At 35.3% G+C, this 21256-nt stretch overlaps 1 protein-coding gene across 1 annotated transcript; it reads right to left on the minus strand.

The window, feature by feature from the left end:
* LOC143056675 (uncharacterized) lies at positions 1-8397 on the minus strand. Its single transcript, XM_076229831.1, has 3 exons — positions 7484-8397; positions 4554-4619; positions 1-722 (listed from the first exon to the last, which is right to left on the minus strand). Exons 1-3 carry the CDS (start codon positions 8352-8354, stop codon positions 121-123), a joined length of 1539 nt encoding a protein of 512 aa, XP_076085946.1. The 5' UTR covers positions 8355-8397; the 3' UTR covers positions 1-120.
* Between the last annotated feature and the right edge of the window lie 12859 nt (positions 8398-21256).

Here is a 21256-nt window from a genome sequence, read left to right on the forward strand (position 1 = left end):
AATTAGTTTACAATGAAGATTTACATATATTTTATAAGTATCAATAAATCCAAGAAGGTAATCACTTTTTTTTATTTGAAACATTCATAATGTTTATAGATTTTGTTTTTGTGTACGATCTTAAAACTCAAGTCCAGATTTACCTCCCCTTGGAGCAGCAACCCATATACCTGAAACAACAGGAATATTTTCTAAATCTCGTAATATCTTTTCTTCCAGAGCTTTTGTTAGTCTTTCTCCTCGTAAAGTTGATAGATCCTGTAATTCATAGTCTTCCTCATAATCTTCTAGATCCGATTCATTATCACTATAAACTTCTTGTTTTGTATCCTCATGTAGCGGGTTGTTTGATTGGTTAGTCCATTGCTTTGTATTCTCAGGTAAAGGATTATTTATTTGGTTAGCTGTAATCGTTTTTGACAAGGCTCTTGCTATCATAAGCTTCCGTTTGGCACCTAACCAATTATGAGAAAAGCTTCGGTTTTCTGTAGTTTCTTCATTTTTTGCTATTTTCGCCGCTAATGCTTTTGCAAACTTATCTTCTCGTGTATCAATATTTGGAACTTCTATCATTTGACGAATGTATTGCTCATTTCTCTTTACATACAATAATAACTGGAGGATACATACTAAACTGATAACAGTCAAAGTTATTATTGGTACAGCCAATATGTACGTTACCATGTCAACTGCCTTTATACACGTGTCAGACGAGACAAAACCTGAAAAGGATAAATGTCTAGAAAATATTGAGCGTACACACAGGTCAATAAATCAGGAATTGAACCTCGAACTCAATCTTAAAATGAGATATGTAGTAATCAACTTAAAATCTGTTATTAACATGTAGTAATTATAACGCATCTAATGATTGTTCACTCGTTAAATTGTACAACATGCAACGAGGGAAATTACAGCATGCTATGATAAGCTTTCTACCCAAATTGTAGAGTATTAACTCTCCCATTTCCTATACTAATGGGGGGGGGGGATGTCATGTATGGCTGTGCATTTAGCTTTACCCTCCATCCCGGTCAAGTCATCATTCAAAACATCCAAAATGGATTCATTGCTAAGTTCTATAAAGTTGAGAATGGGAAATGGGGAATGTGTCAAAGACAACAGACAACAGCAGAAGGTCACAAACAGGTCTTCAATGCAGCGAGAAATTCCCGCACGCGGAAGCGACCTTCAGCTGGCCCTAAACGAATATATATACTAGTTCAGTGATAATGAACGCCATACTGAACTCCAAATTGTACACAAGAAACTAAAATTCAAAAGAATACATGAAATATTTGTCGTTGACCATTTAGCATATAACATTAAATCAATCATCCTTCTACTTTATTATTTTCTTGCTGTCTCGTCATTGTTTTGTGCCGTTTTGGTTTTTTATGACGTTAACTGCATCTTTATGATAATCAATTAAAGTCATACATTTCTGTTTAACAACAAATGATAACAACTTTCAACGTGTTTAGAATACGGTTGTTTGTTTTAAGCATCACAGTTTGGAAACGGTACTTTAACAAACAGTCTATGGAAGAAGCGAATCGATATAAACTTTTCTTATACCAACGAGCAATATTGTCTTATCTGAACGAGTTGCATTGTGGGAAATTTCAGACGAATGTTAGCCTTTGTACGAAGAAAGGCAGATTTCTCGGTATAAAGTAATGACTCTTTTCTTAAAACAGGGTGACATTTAAAACGACATACGTCTGCTGTATAATATCCATGAATTATTTTATGTAATAACAAGCAAGGTGTATTTAAACGAGAAAATTGAATTGTTGAATGAATGAAACATAAATGCATGATTTATCATTTGTAGATGTACACATTCAATAAATATCATGTAGCAAATTCAGTGGAATTCAATTGTTTGATAAGACAAAATCAACTCTAAGTCAAATATACTACTATATTTTATTATATCAATGCGATGTTTGTCTTATATCATAGCGATGTGTTTTTAATATCAAAAATTTATGAATGCGATACTTTTCTAATATAACTGCTATTGTTTTCTAATATAAAATGAATACGATGTCACGTCACAATGCATGATGTCAAGAAAACCGCAAACCTAATTCACATTTCACAAACGTAGTTCATGACCGGCTTAATGTTTGAGGATGTTTAATGTATCACTAAAATTTCGTATCTGTAACAAAATTAACGCTTACATGAACTTATCGTTTCGAAAAGGTTGCTTGACCCTATTGATAGTTGAAAGTGTCGTTAACTTGTTTAGTCTATTGTTTTCAATCATATATGGTTTAACCGACTAATTCTATTTGAATTGATGATGCAATGACGGAATTTAAATGCGGTTGTAAATAGTCTACTGACCTATTAGATTTTATTATAGGTCCAGTGGCGGATCCAGGGGGTGGGGGGTTCCGGGGTTCGGAAATTCCCTTTATTTTGGCCGATCAATGTATTTAAATGTGGACATTCGGTTGGACACCCCGACCCCTTTATCCTGGGTTTGGAACCCCACTTTTGAAAACGGCTGATACGCCCTTGAGGTCAAACTGATATAGACTATCCACATGGGTAATATCGATATAGACAAAAAATATCATTAACCTACTTAAAAAAAACATTCATTCAAACAATCCAATCCAGCTCCAAATTACAATGAATATTCAAATGGTAAAATAAATATTCCAAACAAATTAAAATGTACAAAAAATAATGAATAGAAAACAAATAAATAAGATGTAAATGTCTGTTGACGTTAGAAATGTGTATATATCTTTTCTATATTTATAAATTTAGATCGTTCATTGCTGTTTATTTGGTATTTTTATTGACATAATCGTCCTTGTACCAACATAACTGTCGTTACCGTTAAAGTTAAAGTGTGCTAGTTCATATTGCACTTTATAAAAAATTCAGCACCCAAAATGACGTTTTTTCGAGGACTGGAAAGCAGTTATTTATAAGGGGAAATTTTAAAGATTTATAGATATAAGAAGATGGTGCATGAGTTCTAATGAGACAAGTAATAATTTGTTTCAAGTAAACCATTATAGATCATAGTAGGGCCTTACACACGGAGCCTTGGCTCACAGCGAACACCACGCTATACAAGAACCAAAAAATTACTAGTGTTAAACCATTCAAACAAGAAAACCAACGGTCCAATTTGTATAAAAAAAGGAGCATCAAAAGTACAGGTCGGATTTTGTCGAATCAATCTGAACGAGGACAGTATGATTCATCTTTGTCACAAGTTAGTTTCATTGTTATCAATAAAGAAAGTCTTCTAAAGTTAAGTCTTAGATGCATGATTTTTTTATTAGTTGTTAGTGGCTTTGAACTAGCTGCCAGATAACTGCGAGTACTCTCAGATCTGTTCATTGTGTCTTTTTGTGTCGGGATGTATAAGTACCGGGCCACGTCCACTTGTACTTTTGTCCATCTGATGAGTTAAGCCTTTTTGCAACCGATTTTTATAGTTCGTTCTTATGTTGTACTGTTATACCACTGTCCAAGGTAAGGGGGAGGGTTGGGATCCCGCTAACATGTTTAACCCCGCCACATTATTTATGTATGTGCCTGTCCCAAGTCAGGAGCCTGTAATTCAGTGGTTGTCGTTTGTTTATGTGTTACATATTTGTTTTTCGTTCATTTTTTGTTACATAAATAAGGCCGTTAGTTTTCTCGTTTGAATTGTTTTGCATTGTCTTATCGGGGCCTTTTATAGCTGACTATGCGGTATGGGCTTTGCTCATTGTTGAAGGCTGTACGGTGACCTATAGTTGTTAATGTCTGTGTCATTTTGGTCTTTTGTGGATAGTTGTCTCATTGGGAATCATACCACATCTTCTTTTTTATATATTCCATGCGTGCGTTGTGAGCATATCAGATATATATTATTTCGTTGCGTTCATTATAAAATTTGCTAAATGTTATACATGACTTTTTTTGTGAACAATAATTTTGTTACTTAGCTATTTGATTACGACATTGTTTATTACACCCCATCGGTACTGGCATTTTCAAATTTTGAAAATGATGGATTGAACCTGTTTTTATAGCGCTAAACATCTTACATGTATGACAGTCTCATCAAATTTTGTCATATTTATAACGATGCGTGAACAAAACAGACATAATAGGTAAAATTGACAAAATATGGGTACAGCAGTCAAATATTAATACTAATAAGTACTAATATTGATATAACAAAAACACCGCTATGATATTTTAAAAGTATCGCATTGATATTAGAACTAATAGCATTTGTATGTTTATGTATATAAGAAAAACACAGCACTTCAAATTTTACACGGACATTAACGTTTGCTTTTAACTAACTTCTGAATGTATATTTATACTCAATTGTTGTTTATATTTGAACAATAAATTTTAAAGTTAGTATTTTCTTAATTTTTCGTTGCCGAAAACAACATTTTCCGCATGGAATGTCTGCATATTTACAATTGATATTAGACAATATCGCTATGTGATATAAGAAAAGTTTTTATCAATTCGCTTCTTCCATAGACTGACATAGTAGATCAAACGATACAAACCTGCTTCTCCTCGACATACATCATAATTCAAACAATTGGCTGCATAATATGACGTCACTTTTGTATCTAAAATATACAAACAAAATCTTATTACTGAAGTCATATGAAACGAGTGACCGGTGAAAAATAATGGTATTCCAATTCTTGAACCAATGCATATAAATATCATAAACTTAGTCTTCTGTGCACGATTTTATCATTTTTGTCGCATAAATTTCGTATAATCGTCAATTTTTTTTCGATCGGTCCGTGTTGTTGTGAAAATATGGCAGGTAATTAGGTCTTTCCACTTTTCGTGGAAAGACCTTTTGTTTTTTTTCTGATTATTAGGTCTTTCCACTTTTCGTGGAAAGACCTATTGTTTTTCTTCTGATTATTTTTTTTTTTTTTTTTTTTTTTTTTTTCTTCTGCCGTCTCAGATGCTTTTTTGTTTTACAACATATCGAATGGATGTTTGGCCCAATGATGTTGTTCAGTAATGGAGGTTTCAAAACTCACCCTGTGTGACCGAACACTTATTCTTATAGGAGTTATCTCCCCGCGTCCCCTTTTTCTTGTTATCGCTATATCTCTAAAAATGTTTTATTTTGACTGAGGTGATCAGAAGACATCTTATGGGAGTTATTTCCCTTTGAAAATTTAAAATAAACTATATGTTGGGTTAATTCATACAGTATAAGTTGTAGAGGCCTACAGTCTTTTGATATGAAGTCCTTGGTCCAAATAGAGTAAATTGAGGTCAAGGTCAAAGGTCAAGGTCATGTAATAAATTTTGAATTTTGCTTGTTATCGTTATTCAAAAGAAACTGTAACAGTTATTGGTATGATATGTTTGCAAAATCACTGTTTACAATAAGGCACAACTTCAACTTATTCAGTCGAAGGGTTTTGGTTAACCCTTATAGGAGTTTTCTCCCCTTTTGTATTTGAAATCATTATTTCTCCACAACCATACAAGTGATTGACCTCGGACCTTCCTATTTGAGTTCACTGACCCATGACCTTGAAATTGAGGTCAAGGTCAAAGGTCAAGGTCATGTTATAAATTTTGAATTTTGCTTGTTATCGTTATTCAAAAGAAACTGTAACAGTTAATAATACGATGTGTTTGCCAAATACTGTTTACAACAAGGGGCAACTTCAACCCATTTAAGTCGAAGTGTTTTGGTCAACCCTTTTAGGTGTTTTCTCCCCTTTTGTATTTGAAATCGATATTTCTCTACAATCATACAAGTGATTGATCTGGGGTCTTTTGATTTGAGATCACTGACCTATGACCTTGAAATTGAGGTCAAGGTCAAAGGTCAACTTGACGTTCTAGATTTTGACATTTGCTTTAAATTAAGTCTTCTGCATATACCTATCAATCTTATTTTTCTATATCAGTTGAGGTACCAAATTACATCAACAAGGAGTGACCCTTTCTAACATCTTTTTTTAAATTTCATTCTAATTATCGAGGTGGAAAGACCTTCAATTGTTCTCTGAAGAATTGGTTTTTAATTTTTTTTTTTTTTTTTTTCTTCTGCCGTCTAAGATGCTTTTTTGTCTTACAACATGTCGAATGGATTTTTTGGCCAATGATGTTGTACAGTAATGGAGGTTTCAAAACTCACCCTGTGTGACCGAACACTTATTCTTATAGGAGTTATCTCCCCGCGTCCCCTTTTTCTTGTTATCGCTATATCTCTAAAACCGTAAAAGATTTTAGCAAACTGTTTTCACCAAATTGTTTGTCTACTCTTGAAAATGATTTGGTTTATTTTGACTTTAGTGATCGGAAGACATCTTATGGGAGTTATTTCCCTTTGAAAATTTAAGATAGGCGATTTGTTGGATCAATTCATACGTTATAAGTCGTAGAGGCCTACAGTCTTTTGATATGAAGTCCTTGGTCCATTTGAAGGAAATTGAGATCAAGGTTAAAGGTCAAGGTCATGTTCTAAATTTTGAATTTTGCTTGTTATCGTTATACCACAGAAACTGTGACAGTAAATGATATGATGTGTTTGCCAAATAACTGTTTACAATAAGGCGCAACTTCAACATATTTTAGTCAAAGTGTTTTGGTTACCCCTTATAGGAGTTTTCTCCCCTTATGTATTTGAAATAAGTATTTCTCCACAACCAAACAAATGATTGACCTGGGGTCTTTTGATTTGAGATCACTGACCTATGACCTTGAAGTTGAGGTCAATGACAAAGGTCAATTTGACATTCTAGATTTTGACCTCTGCTTAAAATTATTTCAAGTCTTCTGCATATACCTATTAGTCTTATTTTTTATATCAATTTAAAGAACCAAATAACATCAACAAGGAGTGACATTTTATAACATCGTTTTTTGAATTTCATTCTTATTATCGAGGTGAAAAGACCTTCAATTGTTCTCTGGAAAATTGGTTTTTAATTGAAGTTACTGTTTTGAAGCCGAAAGTTAACGATTGTCACCTGTTTGTCAACAATCAACAAAAAAGCATGGATATTGAGATCGTGTTTAACATGAACAGTCAGATTATAGTTTATTTTAAGGACATTCATGCGTATTGCGATCACCGGATTTTTACGAGATGGGTCACACTGAGGTCACTTTGCATACGGAAAATTTGTCGGGGAAAAGCTTGATGAGACAACTATCTACAAAAGTACAAATATTAGTTTCCTGCAAACTTCTACAGATACCACTCACCCAGAAGAATACCCGTGATTTGTCTCATTGTACCGTTGATATCAGTGCAAAAATTATGACAGACCGACAGACGGAGTGCCAGACTGAATGTAAACATATAGTTCCTAGTAACGGGTAGTGCTTACAATCATAGTATCAGCTATCGTCTACCGTTGGTTTTGGCCACGTATCTCGACATTGCTATTCCCTATCATATATCAGTATATCACGGTTTTTATACTTGGCCGATAATAATACTTACTAGATTGAGCTACGGGTGATGAGCATATAAAGTCTCCGTTCAGGGTTATATTGTTGTTGATGACGTAAGGGACAATCCAGAGATCGCTACAAGTACAAATCCAGGGCAAACCCCAAAAAGACAGGAACTCCAATGAATGCGATGATGCAAACAGTTGACTTGGAAGACTCGCTAAATTGTTGTTACTGATTGTTAAATTTGTCAAGTATGGGTTAGCATAAAACGTGTCTTTGGTAACTGACGTTATGTCGATGTTGTCGAGTACCATAGTTGTTACATTGTATATATTATAGAAAACTCCAAACGGAAAACTTTGAGATATAACCTGTGTATTTTGTAATACGAGTTCTCCTTTTGGCGTCAGAGAAGCTGGCATTGGTTTAATATCAAGTCCATTAAAGCTATCTGCCACCATATTGTTTATTGACCCTCCTTGTATGATAAACGAGTTAACCTCACCAAAATACGAAAATACTTGCACCGGAAGTGATAAAATATTGCAGTCTTGAATAATGACCTCGTCAATAAATCCTAAGTCTTGAAATGTGTCCTTAAATATGATCAGACTTGTGTTCGCATAGCACATGATGTGGAATGAAGCTGGAAATCTGGTGTCAAATAATGAAGTGTCAACAGCACTAAATCCTATAAATGTTGGACCGTTAGGGGCAGACGCCGGAAGTTCTCCATCAACGTCTTTCAACAACAGTCTCTGTGGTTGGTTAGTGAAGGAGGAAAACACTAACGGAAGTGCCCAAAGTCTGGCATTACACGTGTAAAGTAATGTGTCTGTGTTGTAAGTGCATCCTGTTGGATCTGTGAATATTGATGGTAGACATAGGAGTGTTAAAATGTATGACAATTTCATCATATATAAAACTGTATTTCACAAACTAGTATGTCACTGTGTATTGTTCTTCTAGTCATATATAGATCTATTTTTGAAACTTTAAATTTAAATCCAAAGAAATTTTAAAGACTCGAGAATTAATTTTGCTCTAATAATTAATGTAATGCGGATTATCTAGATATATATTTATTGGCAAAGATTTAAATTTACAACTTCATATTAGCACATGGGGCTTTCACATCAGTTTGGGCCATCATCCACAATTCTCACAGAATACCTTCAGCTAATGCATTATTCAAGAAACTTCACGGTAGTATTTGGTTTAATTTTTTGGGGGGATTGGGGTATTATTATATTATTTTGATGTGATGCTAGTCTGTTTAAATATACAAAGCAAATGAAAAAAAGTTAAGATATAAAAAATTATATATGAAAAAAGATGGGATATGATTGCCAATAAGACAACTCTCCACAAGAGACCAAATGACACAGAAATTAACAACTATAGGTCACCGTACGGCCTTCAACAATGAACAAAGCCCACACTGCATAGTCAGCTATAAAATGCCAACAAATGTATAAACAATTCAAACGAGAAAACTAACGACATAGTTTATTTGCCAGATTTGAACAGCGGTAAACTACAATCACCTTAATATATTTCATCGATTTGTAGGAGTTTAAAATAAAGGATCATAACAAAATTGTATTCGTTTAACTCTCTCTGCATTTTGCACGTAATCACTTTTTTATTTTCTAACATGTCTGTTCCTGTGTGTTGATATTTATATTCACATTTAATTTTTTCATCGTCATTACAAAAGAGGGACGAAAGATACCAGAGGGAAAGTCAAACTCATCTATACACATGGAAAAAAGTATTGCAACACCTTGATTTTTTAAAACTTGAAAAATCAGCCTCTTTTTTTGGATGAAATATAATAAAATATATGTATAATATTATTGAAACATAGTTTATGATAACATTGGGATTGAAACGAGCAAAAAAGGTTTGAAAAAAAAAAGATTTATATAACCACAATTTTAATAACAAAATGAAGTGTTTTTTGTACAAAAAAATGCATTTTACAACTTTTACTGTAGTCGAACTTTACAATGTCAGACATTTCAAAATTAATGTCCAGATGACTGTTCACATCATGGTTGTTCGTTATTATCCAAAGAATTAGTACTTTGTGCGCAGCCTCCATTCAAACAGATAACCGCATCTTAACGTCTTCTGATTCCTGCCATAAATCGACTAATTTGTTGCTAAGGTAGCAGCAACCATTTGTGATGAAGGGCATTGTTTATTTCATGATGTGTTTGAACTGGGGTGTCCTTTCGTGCACCTTACGCCCAATAGTGTCCGAAATATGCTCGATATGGTTCAAATCCTGGCTACGATCGGGCCAAGGAAGATGAGCCGAATTCCATTTGAACATTGGATCTTCCTCCACGATGCTAATTTCCAACTTTTACGAGCTCTGCACTACGTGTGATACGGAAAACTGTGTGTCTGTTCGTTAGCAAAGGTCTCCGAAATGGTCTTGTCAAACGATAACCAGTAACGATGAGTCGATCTCGAACAGTTCTTGTTAAAAGGCTCCTGTATGGCCACCACTCTCTTTTTAGGATTGTCTTGTATGCAATGGGTTTCCTTCTGACCAACCTTCATTATGCTTGATTTTCCCTAGCAAATGGTATAGGGGGTCTTCATTATCTTGGAAGGTCTTTAACAGCGTTTATTGCCTGATTTTTATTCTCTAAACGACTTATAGTGGAATGGTGATGACCAACAATACGTGCAGTTGTTACAGCGACATCCCTGCTTCTCTTATGCTGATAATCTGCCATCTTGCTGCAGTTACGAGTTGTCAAGGACCCATTACAAGGTGTCAATCACATAACTTTAAAAACTTGATTATTTAAAGTGTTGAAAACAATGAGGATGAAAACATCTGTTTTGCTGTTTACGGGTACAGTAGCTGCATGTGCAGATAAAAACTTATCGAGTCGATATCTATTGATTAAACTCAGGTGATACTTAAATAATGTTTAACTAGTTCTATTTTACCAAATTATATCACAAAAAAATAAAGAGTGTTTTTTTAATTTCAAATTCAATTTGGTGTTGCAATACTTTTTTCCATGTGTATATATTAAAAAGAAAATAAACTGACTAACGCCATGGCTAAAAATAAAAAGACAAACAGACAAATAAAAGTACCAAGCAACAAGAACCACACCACAAAACTGGGGAGGGGGGGGGTGATCTCAGATGCTCCGGAAGGGTAAGCAGGTCCTGCTCCAAATGTGGCACCCGTCGTTTTGCTTATGTTATTACATATTCGGTAAACAGTCTAATTTGGTTCGTGAAAATGGAAAGAGTATTTTAGTTACGACATAAGGAACATATCCGATACCATCTGTGAAACAGTTATTCCATAACGGTCAACCAACTCGTGATGGCATCCGTAAAATTTACGAAGGGATGATTTCAACTTCACCATTTGGAACTCTTGGTTTAATAGCTTCCTTGTGAGTAGCAATCCTCTATCAAGGACATCATTATAGGAAATACAAGCTACGGAATATCGTATCAATTGGGAGATACATGTATATAATGTAAACTGATGTCTTATATTATTGACCGTTAACTTATGTAATATATTTGCGGAAGCTGACTACGTACATCTTACGCGTATACACTAATAGTAGTATCAATCCTTTCCCCTTGACCTCGATATGATATTATTCAACGAAAACTTTGTTGTCAGTAATAACACGATGACATCTCGTTCGAAGTACCTGATAAATTGCATGCATATATTGGTGATTTTGAATCTGTTCAAAGTTTTGATTTTTCTACCCTTTATACCACTTTGCCTCATATTCTTATTAAGAAAAAAATCACGTCCCTTATTAACTGGGCATTTAAAAAGTCTGAATGCGAGTATATCATATGTTCAAACTCTTTTTGGTCATTTTTTAGTAGCAATAAACAAAAGAACTATGTCAATTGGACATGCTTTGATACTATATATGCGCTTGAATTTTTACTTGATAACATTTTTGTTCGCTTTGGAGATTCCGTATATCGTCAAGTTATTGGAATTCGAATGGGGACTAACTGTGCACCACTTATTGCGGACCTGTTTTTGTATTGTTATGAGTTACAATTTATGACTAAAATTAACAAAGACCCATCGAAACAACATTTGATACAAAAATTTAACAATACTTTTAGATATTTGGATGATATATTGGCTCTCAATAATGACGACTTCAGTATGCATACTAAAGAAATTTATCCTGTTGAACATACTTTAAATGAAGCTAATACTAACAATGACCATTGCCCTTTCCTCTATCTTGATATCTATATCATTAACGGGAAGCTTAATACAAAAATTTATGATAAAAGTGATGATTTTTCATTTCCTATCGTGAATTATCCATTTTTAGATGGTGACGTTCCCTTGTCACATAGGGATAGTGATCCGGCGGCGGCGGCGGCGGCGGTGTTAACTAACTTTTTAAAAGCTTTATATTTTAGAAGGTGGAAGACCTGGATGCTTCATACTTTGTATATAGATGCCTCATGTTACGAAGTTTCTGTCAGTCACATGTCCAATGTCCTTGACCTAATTTTCATGGTTCAGTGACCACTTGAAAAAAAAAGTTCAGATTTTTTGTAATGTTGAATTCTCTTTTATTATAAGTAATAGGATAACTATATTTGTGCGTACCTTGAAAGGTCCTCATGTCTGTCAGACAGTTTTCACTTGACCTCGACCTCATTTCATGGATCAGTGAACAAGGTTAAGTTTCGGTGGTCAAGTCCATATCTCAGATACTACAAGCAATAGGGCTAGTATATTCGGTGTATGGAAGGACTGTAAGGTGTACATGTCCAACTGGCAGGTGTCATCTGACCTTGACCTCATTTTCATGGTTCAGTGGTTATAGTTAAATTTTTGTGTTTTGGTCTGTTTTTCTCATACTATATGCAATAGGTCTACTATATTTGTTGTATGGAATGATTGTAAGGTGTACCTATCTTGCGGGCAGATGTCATGTGACCTTGACCTCATTTTCATGGTTCAGTGGTTATAGTTAAATGTTTGTGTTTTGGTCTGTTTTTCTCATACTATATACAATAGGTCTACTATATTTGTTGAATGGAATGAATGTAAGGTGTACCTATCTAGCAGGCAGATGTCATGTGACCTTGACCTCATTTTCATGGTTCAGTGGTCAAAGTTAAGTTTTTGAGTTTTGGTCTTTTTTATCTAATACTATATGCCATAGGTCATCTATATTTGGTGTATGGAAATATTTTATGATCTTTATGTCAGTCGCGCAGTTTTTATTTGACCGTGACCTCATTTTCACGGTTCATTGCACAGTGTTAAGTTTTTGTGTTTTGGTCTATTTTTCTTAAACTATAAGTAATAGGTCAACTATATATGTTGTATAGAAGCATTGTTAGTTGTACATGTCTGCCTGGCATGGTTCATCTGACCTTGACCTCATTTTCAAGGTTCATTGGTCTTTTTAGTTATCTTGGTTAATGTTAAGTTTATGTGACAGTTGTATTAAAGCTTAGCTTTATACTTAGGACTATCAACATAATATCAATGATATGTATAGAAGGCGAGACATTTCAGCGTGTGCACTCTTGTTTTATGATAGTATGATACTAAACCCCTAACGGGAGGGATTGTGCCTGATATTTATATGATGAAGACATAATCTTTCAATCAGTTTAATTGAGGTCTGGAGCTGGCATGTCAGTTATCTGCTAGTAGTCTGTTGTTATTTATGTATTATTGTCATTTTATTTATTTTCTTTTGTTATATCTTTTGACATCGGACTCGGACTTCTCTTGAACTGAATTTTAATGTGCGTATTGTTATGCGTTTAATTTTCTACATTGGCTAGAGGTATAGGGGGAGGGTTGAGATCTCAAAAACATGTTTAACCCCGCCGCAATTTTGCGCCTGTCCCAAGTCAGGAGCCACTGGCCTTTGTTAGTCTTGTATGATTTTCATTTTAGTTTCTTGTGTATAATTCGGAGTTTAGTATGACGTCCATTATCACTGTACTAGTATACATATTTTTAGGGGCCAGCTGAAGGACACCTACGGGTGCGGGAATTCTCGATACATTGAAGACCCATTTGTGGCCTTCGGCTGTTGTCTTCTCTATGGTCGGGTTGTTGTCGCTTTGACACATTCCCAGTTTCCTTTCTCAAGTTTATGATTTTCGTTTGGCTATGTTTTATTTGCATACGTTTGGCAATGTTTGATATTTTATCGATTAAACATGTTTTATATGTATTGGTATGGTCATGTTTTATATGAATAGCAAAGAAGATGTGGTATGATTGCCAAAAAGACAACTCTCCACAAGAGACCAAAATAACACAGAAATTAACAACTATATGTCACCGTACGGCCTTCAACAATGAGCAAATCCCATACCGCATAGTCAGCTATAAAAGGCCCCGACATGACAATGTAAAACAATTCAAACGAGAAGGCTAACGGCCTTATTTAAATTAAAAAAAAATGAACGAGAAACAAATATGTAACACATAAACAAACGACAACCACTGCATTACATGCTCCTGACTTGGGACAGGCACATACAATAAGGAAGATGTGGTGTGAGTGCCAATGAGACAACTCTCTATCCAAATAACAATTTCTGAAACAATAGCATCACAACATAGAAAAACACACGATAAAAGATCAATTGGAAGGCTTAACTCAATCAAAAAACGTAAATTAACACACTATGAAACATACATACATAATGTGGCGGGGTTAAACATGTTATCGGGATCCAAACCCTCTCCTAACCTGGGACATTGTTTTAACAGTACAACATAAGAACGAACTATAAAAATCAGTTGAAAAGGCTTAAATCATCAGATAGACAAAAATACAAGAGAACGTGGACGGGTACTTGTACCTCCTAAAAACAAAAAGACACTATGTACAGATCTGAGAGTACTCACAGTACTGACAGTTAATTCAAAGCCAATAAAAACTAATAAAAAAATCATGCATCTAAGACTAAACCATCAATCCGTACACACGTGTTCGTTTGGCTATATTTTATATTTATTAATGTGGTCATGCGTTTGACCATGTTTTATATGTATTTGTTTGGCCATGTTTTTACTGTTTTTGTTTGGCCATGTTTTATGTGTATTCGTCTGACCATGTTTAATGTGTAATCGTCTGACAATGTTTAATGTGTAGTCATCTCAGTACCAGAATCTATGACAAACGAGACGATTTTAATTTTGAAATTATAAATTTCCCCCACCTGTAAGTTAGTACTTTCTACTTAGCAATAAAGCAACTGCACCTGCATATGGGATATATATTTCCCAACTTATTCGATATCTAAGAGCTTGCAGCTCCTACTCAGACTTTGTAAAACGTCATCAGTGTCTTGAGTAGAAAGTTGATGAACCAGGGGTATGTCAAAATAAAATTGAGAATGGAAATGGGGAATGTGCCAAAGAGACAACAACCCGACCATAGAAAAAAAAACAACAGCAGAAGGTCACCAACAGGTCTTCAATGTAGCGAGAAATTCCCGCACCCGGAGGCGTCCTTCAGCTGGCCCCTAAACAAATATATACGAGTTCAGTGATAATGAACGCCATACTAATTTCTAAATTGTACACAAGAAACTATATATAAAATTAAAATAATACAAGACTAACAAAGGCCAGAGGCTCCTGACTTGGGACAGGCGCAAAAATGAAATATCAACCCTCCCCCTATACCTCTAGCCAATGTATAAAAGTAAACGCATAACAATACGCACATTAAAATTCAGTTCAAGAGAAGTCCGAGTCTGATGTCAGAAGATGTAACCAAAGAAAATAAACAAAATGACAATAATACATAAATAACAACAGACTACTAGCAGTTAACTGACATGCCAGCTCCAGACTTCAATTAAACTGACTGAAAGATTATGATTTCATCATATGAACATCAGGCACAATCCTTCCCGTTAGGGGTTTAGTATCATACCATCATAACATATATGAGAAGAACATAACCCGTGTCATGCCAACAACTGGTTTTTGAATAAATGTGTTTAGTTCCGATGCAAAGACCCTATAAGACGTCTCGTCCTTTACCTAAAAAAGTTCATCGGAAGTACCAAGACCTTGTTGATAAATATTCCGTATCAACTTCACAATAATACGTTGAATATATGACAAAGACGGTATCAACTATTATAATTTAAGATTATCTGAGATAATTATCCACCACAGACCAAAATGACGAAGGCAGTATCAACGATATGATCGCTAATGAGACAATTATCCACTACAGACCAAAATGACGAAGGCAGTATCAACGATATGATCGCTAATGAGACAGGTATCCACCACAGACCAAAATGACGAAGGCAGTACCAACAATAGGATCGCTAATGAGACAATTATCAACCACAGACCAAAATGACAAAGGCAGTATCAACGACATGATCTCTAATGAGACAATTATCCACCACAGACCATAATTACGAAGGCAGTGTCAACGATATGATCGCTAATGAGACAATTATCAACCACAGACCATAATTACGAAGGCAGTTCAAACGATATGATCGCTAATGATACAATTATTCACCACATACCAAAATGACGAAGGCAGTATCAACGATATGATCGCATATGATACAATTATCCACTACAGACCATAATTACGAAGGCAGTATCAACGATATGATCGCTAATGAGACAATTATCCACCACAGACTATAATTACGAAGGCAGTATCAACGATATGATCGCTAATGAGACAATTTTCCACCACAGACCATAATTACGAAGGCAGAATCAACGATATGATTGGTAATGAGACAGGTATCCACCACAGACCAAAATGACGAAGGCAGTACCAACGATATGATCGCTAATGGGACAATTATCCACCACATACCAAAATAACGAAGGCAGTATCAACAATATGATCGCTAATGAGACAATTATCCACTACAGGCCATAATTACGAAGGCAGTATCAACGATATGATCGCTAATGAGACAATTATCAACCATAGACCATAATTACAAAGGCAGTTCCAACGATATGATCGCTAATGATACAATTATCCACCACAGACCATAATTACGAAGGCAGTATCAACGATATGATCGCTAATGAGACAATTATCCACCACAGACTATAATTACGAAGGCAGTATCAACGATATGATCGCTAATGATACAAATATCCAACACAGGCCAAAATGACGAAGGCAGTATCAACGATATGATCGCTTATGATGCAATTATCCACCACAGACCATAATTACGAAGGCAGTATCAACGATATAATCGCTAATGAGACAATTATCCACCACAGACTATAATTACGAAGGCATTATCAACGATATGATCGCTAATGAGACAATTATCCACCACAGACCATAATTACGAAGGCAGTATCAACGATATGATCGCTAATGAGACAATTATCCACCACAGACCATAATTACGAAGGCAGTATCAACGATATGATCTCTAATGAGACAATTATCCACCACAGACCAAACTAACGAAGGCAGAATCAACGATATGATCGCTTATGAGACAATTATCCACCACAGACCAAACTAACGAAGGCAGAATCAACGATATGATCGCTAATGAGACAATTATCCACCACAGACCAAAATGACGAAGGCAGTATCAACGATATGATCGCTAATGAGACAATTATCCACTACAGACCATAATTACTAAGGCAGTGTCAAAGATATGATCGCTGATAAGACAATTATCCACCACAGACCATAATTACGAAGGCAGTTCAAACGATATGATCGCTAATGATACAATTATCAACCACAGACCATAATTACGAAGGCAGTTCAAACGATATGATCGCTAATGATACAATTATTCACCACATACCAAAATGACGAAGGCAGTATCAACGATATGATCGCATATGATACAATTATCCACTACAGACCATAATTACGAAGGCAGTATCAACGATATGATTGCTAATGAGACAATTATCCACCACAGACCATAATTACGAAGGCAGTTCAAACGATATGATCGCTAATGATACAATTATCAACCACAGACCATAATTACGAAGGCAGTTCAAACGATATGATCGCTAATGATACAATTATTCACCACATACCAAAATGACGAAGGCAGTACCAACGATATGATCGCTAATGGGACAATTATCCACCACATACCAAAATAACGAAGGCAGTATCAACGATATGATCGCTAATGAGACAATTATCCACTACAGGCCATAATTACGAAGGCAGTATCAACGATATGATCGCTAATGAGACAATTATCAACCATAGACCATAATTACAAAGGCAGTTCCAACGATATGATCGCTAATGAGACAATTATCCACTACAGACCATAATTACGAAGGCAGTATCAACGATATGATCGCTAATGATACAATTATCCACCACAGACCATAATTACGAAGGCAGTATCAACGATATGATCGCTAATGAGACAATTATCCACCACAGACCATAATTACGAAGGCAGTATCAACGATATGATCGCTAATGATACAATTATCCACCACAGACCATAATTACGAAGGCAGTATCAACGATATGATCGCTAATGATACAATTATCCACCACAGACCATAATTACGAAGGCAGTATCAACGATATGATCGCTAATGATACAATTATCCACCACAGACCATAATTACGAAGGCAGTATCAACGATATGATCGCTAATGAGACAATTATCCACCACAGACCATAATTACGAAGGCAGTATCAACGATATGATCGCTAATGATACAAATATCCAACACAGGCCAAAATGACGAAGGCAGTATCAACGATATGATCGCTTATGATACAATTATCCACCACAGACCATAATTACGAAGGCAGTATCAACGATATGATCGCTAATGATACAATTATCCACCACAGACCATAATTACGAAGGCAGTATCAACGATATGATCGCTAATGATACAATTATCCACCACAGACCATAATTACGAAGGCAGTATCAACGATATGATCGCTAATGAGACAATTATCCACCACAGACCATAATTACGAAGGCAGTATCAACGATATGATCGCTAATGATACAAATATCCAACACAGGCCAAAATGACGAAGGCAGTATCAACGATATGATCGCTTATGATACAATTATCCACCACAGACCATAATTACGAAGGCAGTATCAACGATATAATCGCTAATGAGACAATTATCCACCACAGACCAAAATGACGAAGGCAGTATCAACGATATGATCGCTAATGAGACAATTATCCACCACAGACCAAAATGACGTGGATGTTGTCAACTATAAGATTGCCTGAGACAATTATTCATCTATAGCTCATTAGCACAGCTAAAGTATACGACGTACATTCAGGATGTTTCTGGCTAAATGTACCTGTGTCATTTACTAGCTCTCATTATACCCCTGGCCATTGTCACTTTTATCTTATTCATATGGTGATTTTAGAACACGTATGTTTGGCGAACATGGTTTATATGTATTAACTAATATATATACAACAAATGCTTCATAGTGCTTTATGTCAAGCTTTAATTTTCAAAGACTATCTGTATTTAGCAGTTTAATTTTAAAGACAGAGCTAAAAATCAAAATTATGGATGGACGGATCCGACCTAGGTGATCTTAGGATATTTTGTGATACCCTTCGTTCTGAGCGATCAGATGGTTCGCGTGCTCGTCTGTCATCGTTTCGATCAGAGGGTTCGCGTGTTCGTCTGTCCTGTCGTCGTTCTGATTGATTCTCATCGCGTCTCCTATTTGGATCCCTGCCAGATTTTCTTTTTGAACCATCATCATCGATCTTATTCCAAGTAGAACCACTTAACTTCCGGCCTTGTCTTGGTTCTTCATTTTTTTCAAGTAGCCCGGCAGCTTTCGCTTTCCGATATGAATGGACAGTCAAACCAAATGCTACACATGATAGAATACAAACAATGAGAGTGAAGCCATAGGTCAGCATATGTACCAGCGTCATACAACTCTCGCCCATCGCTATACCTGAAGATACAACAGTAGGATTTGTAAAACAACATTGGTTTATGTAGCGGTACAAAATGTACGAAATTAAATAACATGATTGTGTTTTGAGCTTTCAATTAGTTTTTATCAAAACAGAAAGATTTTGATAGCGGACTTTATCAGATGACAGGGTGTTTTCTAGTTATATTAAAATCAAATATGTGAACCGCTTGTCTTGAAGATGAACTATCCTCAAATCACAGCTATGTTCAGAATAAAAGGATATACACAAATAGTAATTGCCAATTCTTACGTTCACTGGAATTCAATTAAAAATATTCTCCTTTTAAAGTTGAATACAGCATACCTGGGTCATCTATCTTTGGTTTTCTGTTTTTCCTAACCTTCCCCATACCTGGTTTGGTTAACTAAATTTAATTACGTAGTTAAGTTACGGGTGGATATAATTTGATTATTGGCAATCATGCCACGTCCTCTTACTTTATGCAGCGGTGTAGCAGTACAGCATTAGAACAAACGTCCTCTTACTTTATACAGCGGTGTAGCAGTACAGCATTAGAACAAACGTCCTCTTACTTTATACAGCGGTGTAGCAGTACAGCATTAGAACAAACGTCCTCTTACTTTATACAGCGGTGTAGCAGTACAGCATTAGAACAAACGTCCTCTTACTTTATACAGCGGTGTAGCAGTACAGCATTAGAACAAACGTCCTCTTACTTTATACAGCGGTGTAGCAGTACAGCATTAGAACAAACCGTAAAAATCAATCATCTTAAAATCAAACTAATATACTTTCTATTTGTTTTTCATCAAAATGATATTCTATTGAAAACAATTCTTCAAAAATATGAAAATCAAACTTACTTCACACAATAGTTATTATATAATTCACAATTTGTGACCTTCTGATAATAGTGCAAAATTTACTGAGGTGAACTTTTTTTCTTCAAATATGGTGCTAGAGGTCGTCTAAACTTAGTACTGATTTAGTGTCATAGAGGGATACCTTAAGTCCTTTGTTTTTCTATTATAGTTTTTTTCGCATTGTCTGTACTTATATTAAAATTAATGAACATTTTTAAAACATGCTCTATTACAAACGTAGTTTCCGGTATCATGGCACGAAGAACAAATAATATATTTACCGATCTGACCGTCGCACACAATATACTCGACACACGTGCTCTGGTAGTATGTTGTAGCTCTCTTGTCTGAAATAGAAAAATGATCGATGAAAAACCATTAATAGCCGATTTTAATTATATCGCTAATGCGTCACAAATATCATATGTAGACACAAAAAAAAACGAATTCTACGGTGACCTCTAACTTCTATATCATTTGTTGTCTGATGGAGAGTTGTCTCATTGGCAATTATACTACATCTTCCAATTTTTATATGAACATTTGAAAGAGGGGATTCGCATTTCACATGATATACGATAGTTCCAGATTGGTTTTACCAAATGGACAGAAGTTTACTACCGACGATCGGAACCCTATTGGGATGATTTTCTGGTTGATGGTTAGTTTTTTGTGGCATACTTCTTCTATAACTTCAAACTTGAGTTTATCATGACGTTATGCCGTGGCTCATTTTAAGATTACTTATATAAAAAAAAACATTCCCTTTTTATATGTATCTACATGAAAATAGAAGAATAAAATAAGAACTTACTTAAATAATCAGCTGGGTCTTGACAAACAATGTCTCCGCCAATGGTGATGTTATTTTCTTTGGAATACTCTAAGAACCAGAGATACCCACACGTGCAGAACCAACTGATTCCGTACAAATCCACGTGAGACAGGGCATCTAGACCTGTAAACATA

The sequence above is a fragment of the Mytilus galloprovincialis genome, chromosome 13 (genome assembly GCF_965363235.1).
Source record: "Mytilus galloprovincialis chromosome 13, xbMytGall1.hap1.1, whole genome shotgun sequence".
Lineage (NCBI taxonomy): Eukaryota > Metazoa > Mollusca > Bivalvia > Mytilida > Mytilidae > Mytilus > Mytilus galloprovincialis.